At 36.1% G+C, this 20,593-nt stretch overlaps 1 protein-coding gene across 1 annotated transcript; it reads right to left on the bottom strand.

The window, feature by feature from the left end:
- Nucleotides 1-6,465: 6,465 nt before the first annotated feature.
- LOC109104222 (transcriptional adapter 2-alpha-like) lies at nucleotides 6,466-18,803 on the bottom strand. The gene is made up of 15 exons (XM_019117587.2): nucleotides 18,530-18,803; nucleotides 17,276-17,382; nucleotides 17,118-17,177; nucleotides 16,872-16,963; nucleotides 15,565-15,728; nucleotides 14,949-15,037; nucleotides 14,773-14,845; nucleotides 14,606-14,669; nucleotides 12,743-12,786; nucleotides 11,053-11,163; nucleotides 10,717-10,788; nucleotides 9,312-9,444; nucleotides 8,532-8,575; nucleotides 7,195-7,268; nucleotides 6,466-7,088 (listed from the first exon to the last, which is right to left on the bottom strand). Exons 1-15 carry the CDS (start codon nucleotides 18,552-18,554, stop codon nucleotides 6,903-6,905), a joined length of 1,338 nt encoding a protein of 445 aa, XP_018973132.2. The 5' UTR covers nucleotides 18,555-18,803; the 3' UTR covers nucleotides 6,466-6,902.
- Nucleotides 18,804-20,593: the final 1,790 nt, after the last annotated feature.

Raw genomic sequence — 20,593 nt, 5'->3', positions numbered from 1 at the left:
CAAAACCGTGCAGCACCAAAAGTCACATTAATAGTAAGTACTGTTCAATTCACTGGTATTTATGTATATTATTGATACACTGTTTAATATTTCATGAAATATCACAGTTAATGAAGTCCAAGTGCCACCTACAGGGCTATTAGGTGAAGTTTGCAGTAGCCCCTCACTGCAGAACACAAGATCCAGGGGGCTGGTTGGATCCACATCTAGGGGGTGGAGATGGGTAGGTTTAGGGGTGGAGGGGTGGGTTTAGGAGAAGGAGAAGGTGGGTTTAGGGCTCAGGGGGTGGAGACGGGTAGGCTTAGGTATATGTAAGGTGGGAGGAGTTGGATCTGAATCCAACCACGCACCCTGGATCTTGTCTTCTGCAGTGAGGACCATCTCGAAGTTTGACTGGCGAAATGATGTTGTGAAAGGACTTTAATTTTACCATTTTTGATAATTATGCAGCATTTTGAAAGTCTCTTATGCTCATCACTGCATTTATTTGATCAAAAATACTGGAAAAAAATCTGTAATATTGTATAATAATATTACAATTTTAAAGAATGTTTTTCTATTTTAAAATACTTTAAAATATCATTTATTTCTATGATGCGAACTGAATTTTCAGCATCGTTACTCCAGTCTTCAGGGTCTCATGAACCTTCAGAAATCATTCTAATATGTTGATTTATTTATTTATATTGGAACCTGTGATACTTTTTTGGGGGTTCATTGATAAATGAAAAAAAATGAAAAAGAACAGCAATTATCCAAAATAGAGATGCTTTCTGCTATTATAAATCTTATCACTTTAACAATTTAACAAAAACGAATTTATTTAAAAAAATAAAAAATAAAATAAATACTGACCTCAAGCTTTTGAATGGTAGTGTATACTGTAACAAAAGTTATTTTTTAAATAAATGCTGTTCTTTTTTTATTTATTAAATTTTTTTTAAATGTTTTTTTTTATTTATTTTTTACTTTTTATTCATCAAAGAATCATGAAAAAAGTATCACAGGTTACAAAAAAATATTAAGCAGCACAACTGTTTCAAACATTGATAATAAATCAGCATATTAGAATGATTTCTGAAGGATCATGTGACACTGAAGACTGGAGAAATGATGCTGAAAATTCAGCTTTGCATCAAAGAAATAAAAAAATATTTTGAAGTATATTAAAATTTTGATCAAATAAATGCAGGCTTGACCATACATACATTATATATATATAATGAAGCTGAGATATACATGCATGTTTTGTTCAACAGGTCCTATGTCATTTCTAATACCACAACCCATGGTCAATTTTTTTTAAAGACATATTTTCAATATTTCATTTAGAAGACACTTTTATTCAAAGCGACTTACAAATGAGAACAATGGAAGCAATCAAAATCAACAAGAGAGCAATGATACGCAAGTGCTATAACAAGTCTCAGTTAGCTTATCGCAGTACACGTAAAGCAAGGTTTTTTTTTAATTACATGATAAATAAAAAGAAAACAGATAGAATAGAAAAAGAATAGAGCAAGCTAGTGTTAGAGCCCTTTTTTGTTGCAAAAAACAAAACAAAAAAAAAAACCTTCCTTTAAAGCAGTGGTTTCAATCAGGGGCCTGAGCAAACTTCCAAGGGAGTTTCAAGATGATAAAAAATTATTTAATATAAGACAAAACAACTTTAAAGCAACTTTCTGTTTTAAACTTTACAACAGCTTTAAAGTCAAATGAAACTAAAATGGTCCCTAATTACTTTCTAATCGATGGTTTTATTGTCTAAGATTTATGAGTAAATGTTATTCCAAAGGAAAAAAATCTTTATAATCTGCATAATCATTCATCAAAACACTTTTGAAATGACTTTCCTTTTCCATTGACGTCACCAGGGCAGCTTAAGTTTCAACCGATGGCTGCCGACGACAAGCGACAGCAGCGTCTGGTACGTAATGGAGATTTTTCACAATCCAATCAATTCCATAATGAACAAAATTAAGTCCCGCTCTACATTTGCTTCTTTCCGTCACATTACTGAAGCGAAATGGCCTGCGAATGTCGTTTGAAGTTCAGATTCCAATGTAGGCCTTGCCCAGCTAACTGTAGTATAGGATTACAATATTCAGAGAGCCTATTTTACAATCCAATCCCATAAATGCAGCATTCCTTCTGTTACTGCAAATATTCATTCTAGCGGAATTGGATTAACAATGAATAGACATGAAACCTATTTTTGGCTACTGACGCAATTCCTCCCTCACAGAGAGCTGCTAATGCAGTCCGGTGTCTGATCCCAAAGGCACCTGTGTCTCTCCAGCTGTGATAGCAGCAGTGAACAGACTCCGGATCCGTACGCTGACACGAGTACATGCTGCTAGACAGTCCTTAGCTCCAGCTGTCCCTGCATGTCAGACATCTCCTCCTCCACGTAACGAATTAGCACGTGGATTTATACAGGGCTGCGTGTGTATAGCAGGTTAACACACGGCAGTTCAACAAACACAGACTGAAGTGTGATGCTAAGCGCTCAGAGTTACAAGAACATTGTCTGCCTCCAGAGTGATAAGTACAGTCTGAACAAACCGAAAACATCAAAACAAACCCAGTCTGAATGAGGATTGAGCTGCTTATACTTGTGTTAAAGGAGGACTTGGCGGGTCAAACACATTGAGGAGAGATGTAGCGCTTCAGTGCTGAGCTCAGTCATGACTCCTCAGCTGAGCAGATGAGCATGTGTAACAGTGTGTGTGTGTGTGTGTGTGTGTGTGTCCACTCTCGCTCTGCCCCTCCTCCACTGAGACGATCCTCTTTCAGACTACAGCTCTAGAATGCCACAGACCTGGTTGCCAAGGAAACCATGAGTGTTGACAATGGAAGACAGGTTTAAGACCATGTTAATCACTGCCTAGCAATAAGGTGAAGGGCTGCCAGTGGCACAGGCTCTTCCTTAGAAGGTGAAGTGAAATCAAAATATGAACTCAGAATTGCAATATAAATTAAGAATTCTGACTTTCTATTTTGAAATTACGTGTTCATATCTCACAATTCTCATGATTTTTTCGGCGAATTCTGAGATACGTCTCACAATTAAGCAAAAAAATTAAAAGGGTAATTGCGATATTTTCTTGCACTTATGAGTTTATATTTAAAAATTCAAACTTTTCTTCTCACAATTGTGTTTACATCTTGAAATTCTGACTTTCTTGAGTTTATATCTTGCAGTTCTGCATTTATTCTTCACAATTCTGAGTTTACATTTTGCAATTCTGTGATATAAACTCAATTTACATCTCAGAATTGTGATATAACCTTTATATCATTTAATGCAAAGTTTATATTTCACAATTATGACATTGTTTCAGAATTGCAAAATGTAAACTCAGAATTGTGACAAACTCACAATTTTAACTCTTTCTCGCAATTTCGAGTTCAAATCACATTTTTTTCATTGTGTTCTGAGTTTACGCCTCAATTTTTTCTTTATTTTTTTCACAACAAAATAAAGATAATTGTGACTTTTCCCCCTCAAAACTGCAAAATTATATCTCACAATTCGGACTTTCCTTCTAGCAATTCCAATTTTATACTCTATCTCACTATTCTGCATTTATATCTCACAATTCTTAGAACAAAGAGAAAAATAAAGTCAGAACTGTGAGATATAAACTTGCTTACTGTAATTGATTTATCAGTGCATGTTACTCCAAATAAAATAAAAAGTTTTACATTAAAAAAACTTTTCCCTCTTCTAATAACGTTCACCAAGCTCTATTACTTCTCAAAATGCAGTCAGTTCCCAATAGATAAAATACATTTCTGCTCAGGTTTTTTTTTTTTTTTTTTTTTTTTAGCAGGGATGGGGAAAAAGCAGTTTAAACCAGTCTGGTTTCCCAGGACTGCCAAACCGGTGTTTAACTAGTTCAGCTGGATACCAACTGTTCTGCCAACCTAATCTGACCTACATTTCCATGACACTTAGTCATTCACATTTAGTCACTCATCAGCCAATTTGACCTGTAGTGACTTCATAAAAAAAAAATATTATGCAAAAACCAACAATACATGCAGTACCTTGCTATCAAGTTTCAAGAATAGGTGTACAGAAGCTAGAGCAAAAGTAAAATGCAGGACGGTGGCTTTGTTTATGACCGTGGTTTAAGTTTGATCCATCTAGGACACCAGGAGGTAGCTGTTTATAATGCCTGATCAAAAACCATAAGGAGGGCTTTGATAACATGTTTCTTTTGTAGAGTATAGGCAATACTAGCATTATATTAAGCTATTAAGCATACCTATAGGCATATAGAATGGCGCATCATAAGGGAAAAAAGAAAATAAATCAGCTCCATAGCAGATTCCAAGTAATCAAGGGCTTAAGATGTTCCAGTTCAACCCAATGCAAGGGTTTCGCCCAGTATTGGGCACTTGTGCATTGTAAGCAGTGATGTACATTTGAGTCAACAAGATGGAGGGAAGTTAGCAAAGCAAGGTACAATGAACCCAGCCTTGAATGAACAAGTTGAATTGTTAATGATACCAAAGTTTGGAAGCTCATTTTCACCACAGCGGAACATTGAGAGTGAAGGATCTGGAATGTGATTTTGTACCTCGTTGTGATGGAATCAGCAGTCTTTCATTCACTGACCTCCAGAAGCCGGCTTGTAGAAATCTGTTGAGGTATAAAAACCGCTGTTCCAGTGATTAGAGCTTCAGTTCTTGGTACAGAAACACTGCTTTGCTTACAGCCTCGAATCAATAGAGTAGAAGAGAAAAAGGGAGGTAAACGGCGCAAGAGCATTTCCCTCAGAGCACTGATGTAATTTCCATAAATATGAGACGATTAGGAAGTGGTGAGAGAACATTATAAAACGAGCACTGAGGGCTGTGAAAGAGAAGACAAATCTATTGCCATGCAGAAACACGCATGAAACTGCAATGCTCAATTGTGAACAAAGTGTCATTCTGAGTCAGATCTTTGATTTGCTGACAAATCAACTCAAGCCTTAGGATTTATCAAGACTTTAGAACTGAGAAATTTAAATGTACAAGTCACAAAGTACTTTTATGATACTTCTATGGTGATTTTCAGTCCGCTGTGAAGTCTAAAAGCAGCAGTCCTAGTAAATGATTCTTTTAAGGAAAATTAACTAAAATGTAGATGACTATGAATTGCGGGTAAAAAAGGAGTGTATGAGGAGGTATCAGATCTCATTTTAAGACAGGCTGTGTGGTTTGATGAGGGAACGAGCATGCTAAACAACAGATCTGACTCCCACACAGTGAGCCGACACCAGAATCTGCCGTCTTTCTGCTCTGCTGCCAGTCGAGGGCCGTTCGCTCATGTGCCAATCACTCGATGGATCAAGGACTTTATAGTTTGCCATCCCAATCTGATGCTACTCTCTTGTATGTTACTAATATTTCTGCCTAAACTGCCAAATGAGTCTGACGTCGAAAAATATGAATCTGTACACAGAATTCAACATTTTTTTTTTGTGATAAGAGAGCCATGACATGCTTTCACCAACACGGTGCACTTCAGATTCAGAACCTACATAATGTAAGACCTCCACGCTTCATGAAGACATTACCTAGAGGAATGAAGATAAAAAAAATAAAAATATCAGTTCCAAACTTCACGCCTTTCAGCCATCAAACAGGCCTTCATTTCTCCATGGGGCTTATCATCAAAGGTGGGATCTGGAGCATTAATCAGGTCGCTTTACACTGTTGTGATAAGCTTGAAAGCCTGATGGTTGCTGCTGCTAGCGTTAGTCACGGCTCTCGCTCGTCATGCTGAGCGAGAGGCGACGGTAATATATTTCACACTCAACTGGTGTAAATGCCGCCTCCCGAGATTTGACTCTTTCTCAGCCTTCACATTAAAACCAGCCAGTTTGAAAGAACACATTTATGTTCAAATAAAACAGTAGACCTAACACAACTGTTACACAAAAATGTAATTACTAGTTTTGCATTAATAACTGAAGATTGGTTGCAGTACAACATATTCTGCAGACATAAATATTCTCACAAAACCTGTCTGGATTATATTTCACCTCAGAATGAAAATCAAAATAAGATATTGCACTTGATGAAAATGACGCAATTCAGGATTTAATAAAATTATTTCTGAACTGTAAAATTATTTTCATGACAATTCCCCCCCAATTTTTTTTGACTGATGTAAAGAGTAGTCATTTACTTTTGGATTTTGTAATTCTTTTTACTCTTATTACTGTAAAAAAAAAAAAAATCCCCAATTTTAATAATAAGGGCAGTACAATAAAAATACATAATCACAATATAATAATAGCATATTATACAATGCAATTTTATACTATAAATGTTACTTATCCCCTCAGAATATATATATATACAGTCGTGGCCAAAAATATATATATATATATATATATATATGCAGAATAGTCATGAAAATGTCACAGTACATTTAACAATCACAAAAAACAAACAAAAAACTTCCTTTTCTTTAAGAAATATATTTCTTATTTCTATTTTGATTTTGTGATTCAGATGTTCTTTAAAGACCTTTTGATATTCATCTTACAATTCTAGAATTCAAAAATTAATTGACAATTTTAAGGGCATGTGAACAAATAAAAAATAAAATGATTTCTTGATATTACAGTGACGTGTAATCAGATTCTCCTCGGTACAAACAGCAGCAGTCTTTATACACAACTATCAGCTTATATAGTCCTAAACACAACTCTACAGAAGCACCTCGTCAGTCGTTCAAAAACAAACAGGTGCAGATCTGTAAGGAATCAATGACTTCAAAAAAACACATTCAAGCGGTACACAAAATCTGTCATCTCTCATTGCTCTCTCAACACGAATGATCCACAATGAGTATGATTCTTCATCTATCAGATGTCCTTGCAGCAGTTCAATCAGCACTAAGCCTTATTGATGTAGCCCTCTTTGATAAGAAAATCATAGATTTTGCGCGTCTTGTTGACATCTATCTTGATGAGCGATCGGGCCTGAGCCAGCCGTAGACCCCCCTGCCGCCGGCACTCGTTCAGCAGGGCCTGTTTGTACTCCAGATACGCCCCAGGCACCAGACGAACCACCTGACATAGCTGAGGGAGATGACGAGAGAATCGTTTAGGATCCATTATATCACATCAATGAGGCAGGTGTCTTCGAAATGAGCTTGTGCCAGAAGCAAAATCAAGATTTCCAAACCTCTTTTTCTCTCTCATTGAGTTTCTCGGTGCCAGGCAGTCCTGTTAGGTTGAGAGGAGGTGCGCTTCTTCTGCCTGTGGATCAGACGATTGAGACCATTCAGATTCTCCTCATCAAGAACCGTTAGCAACAAGTTATCATTTAGCAAATAACTGAGCAAAGCAATTAGCCAAAGGACTGTGCATTACAGGGATTGTCCCATGGTTTCTTAATTGTGCTGCATTCAATAAAAGTACATGGAAACACTTTAATTTAGGGGACAATTCTCACTATTAACAAGTTGCTTATTAGCATGTATATTACTGGCATATTGGTTGTTTAATAGTTCTTATAAAGTCCATATAAATGTCTTATTCTGCATGATTCTGCAGTTTATTGAGGCCAAAGTCATAGTTAATTGTTAGTTAATAGTAAATTGTGACCAAATACATTTATTGTTCTTCTTTTTACTACTATTACTACTAATGATACAATTATAATTGTTATTATTTTATTATTAATTTAAATAATAATAATAATAAAAAAAAGACTTTTTCATGACAATTGCCCATTAAGGTACTTCTTATTAAACACTGTTCCTTAATAATAATAATAATAATACTTTTTATTATATTACTATTATTAGAGCTTCAAATCATAACAAAAAAAATTAATAAAAATAATTGTTGCCATATAATGCATAAATAAAACAATTTTTATATTTTAAAATTATGTTCATGACAATTTCCCATTAAGGTACACAAAACAATTTTAGTCAATAAGAACTGTTTTGTGATGCCAACACAACAGTTTTAGTCAATAAGAAATAATGCTACTTACTATTATATTAGTATTTTTATATGCCATTAAATAAAAAATTACAATTCATGCATAAAAACAGATTTTTGCATTATATATATATATATATATATATATAGAGAGAGAGAGAGAGAGAGAGAGAGAGAGTAATGAGAAATTCAATAAATTTATTTAAAATATGATAATTGATAGAAATAAACTACCCTGCAAATTTAGTTTTCAGTATCATCAAAATCCAAAAACGCTTGAATGATCAGATAAAGTCAAAGAGTCTGCATATGCATTTAAATTTGTCCTAGTTGTGCAGTGAAGTGACAAAAAGAGACAAAATGTGAAAGTACATGAGAAATATAAAGAGATGTGAGTGGCTTCTTTTTTTTGTTGCTTGTATTTACAGCAGTGCATCTCAGAGAATACATTATTGTGTTTGAGCCTGCGGCCTCACGGCTGAAGAGGACATCACTAAGATTGCACAAAGAGACTTGAGTGGAGGAGAGGAGACGTTGTGTGAAATATGGAGGAAATAAGCAGCACTGTACCTGAGGTAGTGATAGTAGTGACCACAGGGGTGATTCCAGCATCGCTGCGAGAGAGAAACACAGGCAGTCAACTGCTGCTTCAGCGAAGAAAACATTTTCATTCAAAAACTTTTGAAACATCTCTGAAAGACTGGCTGGGGCTCTTGGGGTTCTCAGCAAAATAAAGTATTAATAGAGCGCCTGATTCATCATTCACTTTTACGTTGTCTGCTTTTGCTGAATACCTACACCAACTTCTGTGAAACTACTGCTGGAGCTACAAAAACACAAACAAACAAACTGAGCGCCAAATAGATTGTTTGAATTAGAATACACTGAGGACCAGCAAGCAGAAAGAAACCTGAATCAAATATGTGATACTAATAAACAGCATATGAAAGTATAGTATATAGAAAGAAACAGCAGGTCTTGCATCGCAGCAATAAGAGTAAAACTTAATAGTAGATTAAGTCTGTGATCTGTGAGTTAGGCCAATTTTCTTTTTTTTGCAGACTGTTTAATTTAATAATTAGATAAACAGCTTATATAAATATATTACAATGTTTAACAACATATTTATTCATATTTTGTAACATTATATTTTCTATATAGTGTTCACCACCGTAATAGTGTTTACAATCGTGTTTAATTATTTCATATTATTTCCTGCAGTAAGATCATTTGGAGTTGAATTAGTTTTATATATTTTTTTAATAATTGCAAAACTAAACAGTATTGAAGTATTGTTAATAATTAGTAGTATAGAGAGTGAGTATGGTGGCGTTAAGGAAGAGCTCTTACATGGCAGCCTGTTTGTGGAGCCACTGCTGGCACGCACGAGAGTCATGAATGTACTGCAGGATGTCACACAGCATGTTCCTCTTCCTGCGCTCGTCCTCTCGCATGCGTTTGACTCTCTCGTACACTTTAGCCCCTGCAGGCCAGATGACAGATCAGTTGTGACATCTGACTGTGGATAGTATGCACCGTATTCAGATAGATCTGTCATTTATCACTTGCTGACGGTGTTTAATTTAAAGGGATAGTTAACCCAAAAAATTGCTGTTAATTTACCCCCCCTCAGGTCACCCAAGATGCAGCTGACTTTTTCTTCAAGAGAACGGTAAAGAACATTTTTAGCTGAAACCGTTGTCCTTTGTGATTCATAAAAGGCAAGTCAACGTCTATCTATTTTAGAGTCAAAAACAGCTTTCAGGCAACACAAAACTAATACCCATGGCTCCTGATGATATATTGAGGTCTTATAAAGGTCCGTGCACCAAACTAAACATTATTTACAACAGTAATCCAAAGCCTCAGGCAAACAGGCAAGCCTGATTCTTTACCGCAAACTGGTTCTTTGGGACAGTTTGTTACAATAAACTGATTCAAATAACTGATTCACCAATTTGTTTGCATAATCACGCAATGACGTAATGTATACCCAATTATATTATTAAAGCACCCAATAATGACGTGGTGAAACGCAGATGTTTTACATGTCTAAAGCACAGAAAGTGAATAAACTTGTCTAGATCACGTCACCATTTTCCATAAACCATGAGATAGCATTAAAAATCTTTCATTTAAGTGTTCGGTTCATGCATGCTCATATCAGCAGCTCATCAATTCTGGTCCGAGTCAGAGCCATTTCCTCAGTCCAAGGAACTGGAGGGCTGAATTAGTTTGCAAAAACGTGCATCATAGGATCAGTATTTTGGCTTATTTCAAGTTGCAGTGACTGTTGGGCACATCTGAAAGTGAGGTTAGATTGAGTAACTTCTAGATCTGTGCTACTTGAGATGCAAACTGTTTTAGACAGTTCAGTCTGATTTGGTGAACTGGTGCATCAAGTTCACTTGGGGAAAAAAAAGGTTCAAAGAATACTTAGTCTGTGAACTAGATAGCAGTCTTGACCACTCGCCTGAGGCTATGGATTACAGGTCATAATGTTGTAAATAACGATTGTTCTTGTTTGCTTTTTTTGACTCTGAAGTGCCGGTAGCTGCTGACTTGCATTTTATGAATAACCAAAGATGACCGTTTCAGCTGTTCTGCTGAAGAAAAAAAGTCTCTTACATCTTGGATGGCCTGCGAGTGAGCAAATTAACAGCAAATTTTCATTTTCTGGGTGAACTCTCCCTTTAACCTCATTTTGATTCGGGCTTCCTCCCATGATATGTTTCTGAGTGAGGGTGCATCTTACCGCAGAAGGATTGTATTCCCTCTCTCCTGTACTCCTGCAGTCTGCGGATCTCCCTCCTCAGCTCAAACTCCACTGTGAACGAGTGCATGAGAGAGAGAGAGAGAGAGAAACAGAGCAGATGGAGCGGTGAACTTTTCACCCTGACTGATTCAAACTGGCTCAGACTCAGCGCTGGTGAATGACACAGGGCCTTGTTTATCTAACCCGAACGGTCCTGCACACACTCATTAAACCACAACACAGGGCTAGACTGATCCCGTGTCAGCTGAGGAAGAAAACTAGAGAGTCCAGTATATATAAACCATCACGTGTGTAAAAAGAGAGATGAATACTCACAGGTGTGACTCTCGATGAACTTGTCGTGCTCTATGGGTCCCACCACACGTGCAAAGCGCCTCATGGCATCGTAAAGGTCTTGCACTTCCTTGGGATAACGCCTCTCCAGAACTGACAACACAACAGATGCACATAATCAATCTGATGAAGTCAACAAAACACAATGGCTCTGCTCTAAACCCTTCTTTACAACCTTCTTGTCTACATAGGCACCTTATAAGTGACTACTCTATAGATATTCAAGATTAACAAGAGATTGGCAGAAACTGTGCATTATGTCCCCTTTAAACAAGATGTTTTAACTACAAAACAATGAATAACTAATGTGCACTGGGACATTATTTTTCTTGAATGCCTGGGAGATTTGCTAACAAATAAACATAAACCTCCCTGCCCATGTAACACGGAGAATAACTAAGCATTGTTCATTTAACAATACAAAGCGGGTTGAAAATCGATCAAATTACACTTTTAGGATATGTTTGGGACCCTAAAATGATTTCTAGTTAGGGAGCTTACAAGGTTTTGGAACACAGTTATTCTAAAATGTTGTGTTTGATTGGCTGTGTTTGAAAAGCAGATGCCAACAGCAATGTATCAAGAGTCCAGCTGTGCCGAGTGGCCCATCACCCACCACACTTGGAAGGTTTGAGTGAGCAGCTCTATCAGCCATCGGCCCTGCTGCTACGGAGCGAGAGAGATAGAAAGAGAAGGCTGCTATGTGGGTGAGTGTGAGGTGTGATATCTGCCAACGCTAGCTTGCCTAGATGTTACCCAGAAACACACACCTCTCCCTGTCACTCTACAAAAATCAGTCAAGATGTATCACACTACAATATCAGTGCCCTCCGTGCAGAAGTGGCTGATGGGATACGAGACCGGCTGGTGTGCGCACAGCCAGGTCAAGCTGTCTTGCTCTCTTGAATTGGGGATAAACCAACACCGCTGCGAGCCATCAGGTCTTGGCCACTGCTTCCATTATCACTCGCAATGCACACACACACTTTCCCTCAGTCTCCATGACAACGAGGCTGCAGTTCCACGGTAACTATCGCCTCGCTTTTGTCTTGAGCGTGCAGGGAGACGAGGAGGGCGGCTGGAAGCCGACTGATAAATAAAAAAGACTTCTCGCATCACAAACACCCAATACGTCTCAGCAAAACACACAAACCTGATTGGATTTCCCTGCTTTTTTCCCCCGTGCACGCAAAGAGGAAATAATTAGATACACGTATTCTTATCGAAATCGGTTGGGCAACCGAAATGTCCATGGGGAAATAGACAGAGACGGGTTGCTATTTACTGAGAGAAGCAACATGGTGCCCAGAGGGCTCGGATCAATGAAGACTCGTAAAGATGCAATCTCCTTTGTCATTACAGTCGAAATGTTCATTTCAGGCCAAACTATTCAGAGGGGAGCAATCACAGCTGGCGAAGCAGCTCTGGGATCAGTGTTGATCTGGCATTGCAGTATTCCGGGTGCTCATTGTAAACATTTGGCACAGATGGCTCGTGTTATTGGAGGTCAGGGAGGGTTATCTTGTGGTCTGTACATTGTAACCAACCAGCGAATACCTGCATGGGGAACATACTTTACAACCTCACATACACAACAGAGTACAAGAGACGGCAAGACGGTTTGGCTAATATGATGCACAACACCATGTTTTAAAAAAAGATCTCATCTTACTCTGAAACTTGCGTAGGTTGATGAGGCCGTGGTCTCGAATGATCCTGAAAGACAACAGTTGACACATTTCACTCGATATTCTGTGAGAAGCAAGTCAAACTCAAAATTATCTTAATGATGGCTAATGATCCTTAAATAGACTATTATAAAACAGATCTGGCTCGTTTTTTCACAATACTTCTCTATATTAAATATTTTATTAATTTAACAACCAAACAATAAACCAAACAAAAGACAAAAAAAATATAAATAAAATAATTAATAAAATTGATATTAAATGACAGTAAAGACATTTATAATATTGTTATTACAAAAGGTTTCTAATTCAAATAAATGCAGTCATTCTTTTAAATCCTAAAAAAGTACCACAGTTTCCGCAAATCTAAAATATTAAAATAGAAACCATTTTTTTCCCCCACAATATTACTGTTTTAGTACTGTATTCTTGTTAAAATAAATGCAGCCATGGTGAGGATAAATGACTTCTTAAAAAAAACAAAAAAAAAATAAATACAAAAAAAAAAAAAAAACATATATAACCACTTTATATGCACCTACTAATATCACAATTAGCATATGAAATTATTACTACCAAATACAACTACCAAATGCAACTTTCTAAACCCTTATTTTTTATCACCATTTTATTAAAGCAACACATAACTTGAGGCTGTGCATTACAATGACTTCACAACTATCGTAAATACAATTTATGTTATTGTTTAAACTGTCTATTATTTACATCATCTACAGATGCTGTTATTTCACAGAAGATTGCATTGGGAACACAATAAACGTGACATAACCGTGGTAAAATGACTGTAATGCACAGCCTTGGTTTGCTGCTTATTTAACTCCGCTTGGCATTATGAGCTGAGGGCTATGCGCTATTAAAAGCATCTCATCCGTGGTGTGTGTTGGTTGGAGTGCTGGTCTCAGATGTTGTGTGGAAGCGGAGAGTCACTGGTCTGTTTGCTGCTCTGCAGGAGATCTCAGACGACAGCTGCGGCTCCACACAACCACACAGCTCAGCCAGGCCTCACACACATATCACGAGTCCTTTACAGGGCTGCTGGGGCTCATTAATGCTTATTTACACAACGTTACTGTTACCACCAGAGCTGTTTGTGTTTGTGCTTGTGCTAGAGAAAATCAGGCTGGCTGATCAGTTGCTATGGATTAGGTTACATTTTAACACACCAGATGTTGAACTCAGCAATGCATTTCAGTGGATTCGCATGTGCATGTGATAATTCGATTCTTCAATTAGTAGTTATTATAACAGTATGGTATATATGTGACCCTGGACCAAAGAACCAGTCATAACGGTAAATGTTTGAGAATTTTAAATCAAAATTGAGGTTCATACATAATCTGAAAGCTGTATAAATAAGCTTTCCGTTGATGTATAGGATAGGCCATATTGGCCGAGATACAACTATTTGAAAATCTGGAATCTGAGGGTGCCAAAAAATCAAAATACTGAGAAAACTGCCTTTAAAGTTGTCCAAATGAAGTTCTTAGCAATGCATATTAATAATCAAAAATTAAGTTTGAATATATTTACAATAGGAACTTTACTAAATATCTTCATGGAATATGTTTTTTACTAAATATCCTAATGATTTTTGGCATATCGACAAGAAAAATCGATAATTTTGACCTATACAATGTATTTTTGGCTATTGCTACAAATATACCCCAGAGACTTAAGTTTTGTGGTCCAGGGTCACATATTTTGTTTATTGAGAAACATTTTTAAATGGAAATATAAGGAATGCTACAATTTTAGGCTGAATTAAATAGTCAAATGAGGCCCTCGAGTGGTTTTTCTTTGCCAGTACAGCGTGTTTTCCCACTTACTTTTTTCTCCGTTGTCTCTCTTTAAGTCTGGAGTGATATATATCAACTACTGCAACCTTCAGTGCTGAAAAAAAAATGGTAAACAGAAGATGATCGGCATATATCTATCTATCTGGTTTGTTTTTTTATGTTCTGCTAACTTCATATTGTGGCTTGGTGCTACTTACCATGAAGAATATCAGAATCATCATCAACAAAGTCGATATCTTTCAAATCCCATTCTGCATAATTATCAAACTCCTAATTTTACATAGAGGCAAAAAGAGAGAGAAAGGGGTTGAGCTGAATAATGTACAAATTAATTTGTTTCCAACAGACAGCACATTAAGCATAGATCACTCACCTCCATGAAGTCTGCTCGAGCCGGCATGTATCCAGCCATATCTCTGGACACCTGAGAGTCGAATGAAGGCCTTGGAGGATCATCAGTGGCTGAAAGAGACACAAGACACAGCACTTGACTACTACTGCCTAAAAAGATATCTATATACTATAATCAAACATCAATCGTCACAGTTTCAATATTGTAGAGTGCTCTCTGTGTGTTTTTTTGCCTTAAAAACAAAATAAATCAGACAATCCCATCTAGAGTTCATGCTGTTCATCTGTCTGGCCAAAGTGTGATAAATCAGTGCCTGCAGGGGCTGGTGAGCGCATGATGACAAACACAAATGGTCACAATGAAAGAACAACAGATTAGAACAAAAACTGATTTCCTGCAGAAAAGATGGTCTGATCTTACTAATCCAATTTGTCTGACAACCTCAAGTCTTGGCCAGACTGAATACAGGGGACTGTGCATAGTGCTCATTAAGTGTATTAAAGGAGGATGAATCTTCATAAAATGATCAGTTACTATGGTAGCAATTTAATGCCATTTTATTAGACTGATTAGAAATAAGTTCAAACCTTGTATGTGTATATATTTAAACAGTAGCTTGATTCTGGAGCTCACTTACGCTTAAAGGGAATGGCTGTGTCTGCTGTCCGGGACAGATGATCTTCCATCTGTCTGAGATTGAGCAGAGTGGAGGAGAACAGAGGATTGTTGATGAAGTTCTTCATGTAGTGTCCTTCACACTCCTCTTTGGTTTTGGTGCGCATCTGGTAAGCCACGTCCTGCCTGAAGAAACACCCAGATTTGTCATTAGCATTGCTATTTATTATTATGCATATACAGCATTTATTAATATTTTTGAACTAGCTTTTACTTTTATATTTGCAGTGTTCACTTTAAGTTTTAGTAATTTTGTTAATATCTATAGTAATCTTTAATTCATAACTATAATAATCTACAACATATTTTTATTTAATTTTTTTGTACTTCAGTTAGAACTTATTTTATGCCAAGGCAACATTTCTAATTCTCATTTAAGTTCTCATTCATGTAATATTTGCATTTATTTGATTACAACTTTATTTAAATTAAAAAACACATACATATATACACATATATATATAAAATAGTTTAAGTTTACAATAAGAAAAACTTAAGTCACACATTTAATCAAAAATATAATTACTGCATCCATCAACTATTGTTTTTAAATACTCCAAGGTATTTTAAAAAATATCATGCTATATGTACTATCACAATACCTTGGTTTTGGGCACGTACCAACAACATTTTTGTTAGTGTCTGGTTACTATGGTAAATGGTTTTTTTCCCTTCACATTTAGGTAATTAAATGCTGTCCAATATCAGATCAGTGACCTGCCAAACAAGGTACTTACTTCCAAAACAAATATTTCAATTAACCAAATTTTTAATAGTTTTAGTAAACAACAAAAAACACTGGTCACATATTTGATCAAAAATACAGAATTCAGGGTTTCCACAGGTTCTTAATTCTGAAATCAAGATACATTTAATTGACAAGCAAAATGACAAAAATAAGATGTTTTCTGTCAAATTTATCAAAATGAAGTGAGTTTATGCTTAAAACAAGAACAAATATTTACCAATGGGCTCAGAAAAATCAACATAATTGAAAAGGAAAAGCATAAATATTTTAAAATATTTTAAGAATAAACTCACTCAATTTTGATCAATTAAAAAAAACAAAAATCAAATACACAATATGCACATCAAATAAATATATCTTGATTAAATTAATCTAATTATTATTATAAAAAATAAAAAAAATAAATATAAACAATTCAAACAACACATAAAACAATTAATTCAATAACCTCATAATCCCCACAATCCCTGCTAAATGAGCCCCAGCAGAATAACAGGTATGAGGTGAGGAACTATACTGACCAGTTACCAAAACCACAGTCCATGACAGCCTCTAACAGAGCCATCTCCTCCTGCGCAGTCCAGCCAGGCTCCAACACGGGAAAATCAGATGTCTAGAAGAAAGCAGATCAAATTAAATGTGTAATTTATCAACACAAGACACAGGATATAAGTTATGAAGCACGGAAATGCAAAAAATACGCTTTTTTTTCTAATAATAATAAAAATGTCTTTGTTTTTCACATTTTCATTTTAATTTCTCCTTACCATGATTTCATACTTGTGGTCACTCTGGTGCTTTTTATACTCATATCCTCTAGTAAAGCACTGCAACAGAAAGATTAAAGCATATAGTACACATCAAGGGTGCCAGTATTTGATTTCTGCAGTCAGACAGTAATGAGATCCTCAGTCCAGCGACTCACCTGCAGACACAAGAGGAAAGGTGACGGTCCACACTCAGCACATTTAATGTAAGGCTCCACTAGATACGAGGAACATCCTCGACAGGGAGGCTTATCGAAAGGATCATCTGAGGAGACATAAAGACTTATTTACAGAATGAAGCGATCATTTCAACAGACCTATATCCTGTACCAAAAACATGCCAACAGTACTTCACATCACAGTACATGACAGAAGCATTTTATTGAATTTGGCGGATTAAAATATGTCACCGAGGTCAAGTTATCTGCATCATACAGATGATATGGCATCATTTTAATAAAAGTGTTAATAAAATAGCGAGTAACATTACAGCTTGAAGGATAACATTAATAAAAACATAATTAATGAGCAATATAATTATTCTGCCAATTAAAAAATATGTTGCTAAAAATAAATTAATTGTAGTTTTTTAACAATAGTTGTATATTTATATATTTGTATATAAATATAATGTATTGCTGTGATCAAAGCTGAATTCGCAGCATCATTTCTCCAGTCTTCAGAGTCACGTGATCCTTCAGAAATCACTCTAATATGCTGATTTATTATTGATGTTAGAAACAGTTTTTGCTGGAACTTGTGATACTTTTTCAGGATTCTTTGATGAATAAAAAGTTAAAAAGAACAGCATTTATTCCAAATAGAAACCTTGTATAACAATGTAAGTCTTTACTGACATTTTTTTAGCAATTTTTCAAAAAAAAAAAAAAAAAAAAAAATAAAAATAAATAAAAATGTACTGACCCCAAACTTTTGAACGGTAGTGTATACTGCTACAAAAGATTTCTGTTTTCTATAAAAATGGGTGTACAAATGGGTGAAACCCAGTAGTTTGAAGGACAGTATCAAAGCTTGCTAAAGATTTAAAATGACAGTGAGTTAGTTTTTGTGGGCTGCACTGTGATCCTTAAATAGTCTTTTAATATCATCTAATGATTCTTGTTCTAACATATGCATGACACAATTTTTGTAACATGAACTATCGTTACACTGAATGACATTTTAATGAGTTTCTTCTGTACATCAAGTTAAAAATGTAAAGTAGTCATTATGCTTTGTTCAGAAAAAAAATAAAAAATAAAAATAAATAACTACCTATATGGTAGTACTATAAGAGCATTTTTTGTTAGTCACTTTGTTACTATGTTAAAATTCTGTATCGAATGTCGTTTCTTTTTCTCATTTAGCTAGTTACCTTCCCTTGATTTGCTAGACGATGTAATGTTACTTACTTCCAAAAGAGGCCAGGCGATCCATGCTGCAGATGAGGATGTGTGATCAGGAAAAATGTAAACCCTTCCTCTTGAACTGTTTTGAACGCAGTGCAGCTTTCTGATGAATGAAACTCAGCGATTCACGTTACTCGGATTAAGCCTCATCGTTAAAAGGAGCTCATGTAAACAGTGATTTTATGTGATTTTAGCACATAAATGAGAACGTAAACACTTCAGTGGGTCTGTGTGTCGATCCGTGCAGTTCAATGAACATCCCATGAGGACGGGAAGTGAAGTTTTATAACAGCGCCCCTAGCGGCACCTGCGTTGTAAACCTGGACAGTTCATTTCAGTTGAGCCAAGTCCTTAAAAGAGTGTGCCAGAAGACCCCAGATGGTGTACTATTTCAGGTCGATGAAGTGTGGACCGTGCACACTCTGATGGATAATAATACCCACAATCTAATGCGCTGTAACGAATTATTCGATTGAGAACTACAATCACGACTAAAAAGCGTTAAAAAAACTACAGACATGGCGGACGCGCGCGACCGACGGTTAAGCATAGACAGAGTTGGTTAATTAAAGGGGTTTGAGTTACTAATACTCAACTTTTAACCTGGTGAAATAATATTTATTTAATCTGATCTGTGTTATATTTAATCTGCAACAGCAATGTAAACTTTTATAAATATCCGTTTGGTCGTTAACTTTTAAATGCATCATTATACAGAAAATATGAGCTGAGTTCTCTGCATAAAGACCAGCGGTTCGCAGATCAACGTGCTAACGTTACTTCATTTCTCTCCAATAAGGTAGGAAGTTAAATGAAACGAAACGGGAAGCGTTCGCATAATGAAAGACCAGCAACTTAAGTTATGTCTTCTGCCGATTAGTTTTGGCAGGATCTTCTCTCTTCTCATAGAATTAGTTATCATTATAGTAATCGTTCTTGTTGTGAACTGGTCTTAATTCTGCAACTTAAGAATATGGAAACCAAACAAAAGAAAGCACAGAGAAATTCATACATTGGAATTAAAATGGTTTATTTATTTATTTACATGCTGGTCAGATCTTTAGCCCTTCTAATGACCAGCATGACGGGATCTTTTCCTCCTCCTTCTTTCTGCTTTCTTCTTTTTCCCCTTAAGACGAGAATCCCTCTCTTCCTCCTCGTGTTGCTCATCTCTGTCCCAAAGCTGATACCTGTTCCCTCCCCATCCATAAACGGGTGCTAATGCATTGCCTGCAGCAACAGGAGAACCAATCAGTGCATTTGTTTCATCATTGGATAACAGTAAGTTTGCATTTGGTAGCCCTAAATCTGATATCTCTTTACAGAAACACAAATAGATCCAATGTCTCACCATAAGTGAAGTATGGGTCCATGTGACGAGCTCCTAGTTGGTTGCGAGTGTTCATTGGAGCCGTCATACCAGATATGGTCACTGAAACATTCACTGGCAGCATTTGAGGAGATGATTGAGCTGAATTGGAACAGATAAAGTGTTCATTACAAATAAACAGTGAACAGACATATGGCACACTTGAAATGACTAATTTAAGAGCTCGTTAGATGATGTTTCTTAAGTCATTAGGAAATGAACTGATAAATAAATGAAAATCTTACCATCATTGAGATCGTCTGCATTAACGACTCCAGCACTGAAGTCATTTCCACGTCTGTTGCAAATAGAAAATAAATAAATTAATTAAGTTCACTCAAAAAAGTAAATTTTATGGAAAACAAAGGTTCAGAAAACAAATAAGTATGAACTGGCATAGACTTCACACCTAGCTTTATAGCGTACTGTGTAACCCACCCTAAAGCCTGGAAAGGAATAGTTCGTCCAAAAATGAAAATATGAGTTTGTTTGTTCATCAGAACAGATTTGGAGAAGTTTAGCATTACATAATTTGCTCAAAGGTGGATCCTCTGCAGTCAATGGGTGTCGTCAGAATGAAAGTCCAAACAGCTTATAAAAACATTACTATAATCCACACTCCAGCTCATTAGTCACATGTCTTATGAAGTGAAAAGCTGTCAAGATGTTTTTATCTTCAAACTGCTTTAAGCAAAAAT

The sequence above is a fragment of the Cyprinus carpio genome, chromosome A15, assembly GCF_018340385.1.
Source record: "Cyprinus carpio isolate SPL01 chromosome A15, ASM1834038v1, whole genome shotgun sequence".
Taxonomy (NCBI): Eukaryota; Metazoa; Chordata; class Actinopteri; order Cypriniformes; family Cyprinidae; genus Cyprinus; species Cyprinus carpio.
Note: the sequence above shows the minus strand (reverse complement) of the source record. Positions and strands in the feature narration are given on the sequence as shown.

Coding starts and splice junctions, on each gene's coding strand:
- LOC109104222 (XM_019117587.2), bottom strand. CDS start 18,554: ATGGATCGCCTGGCCTCTTTTGGAA. Junction 15,729..16,871: donor GACTGTGGTTTTGGTAACTG/GTCAGTATAGTT, acceptor GTGTTTCTTCAG/GCAGGACGTGGCTTACCAGA. Junction 12,787..14,605: donor GAGAGACAACGGAGAAAAAA/GTAAGTGGGAAA, acceptor GTTGTCTTTCAG/GATCATTCGAGACCACGGCC.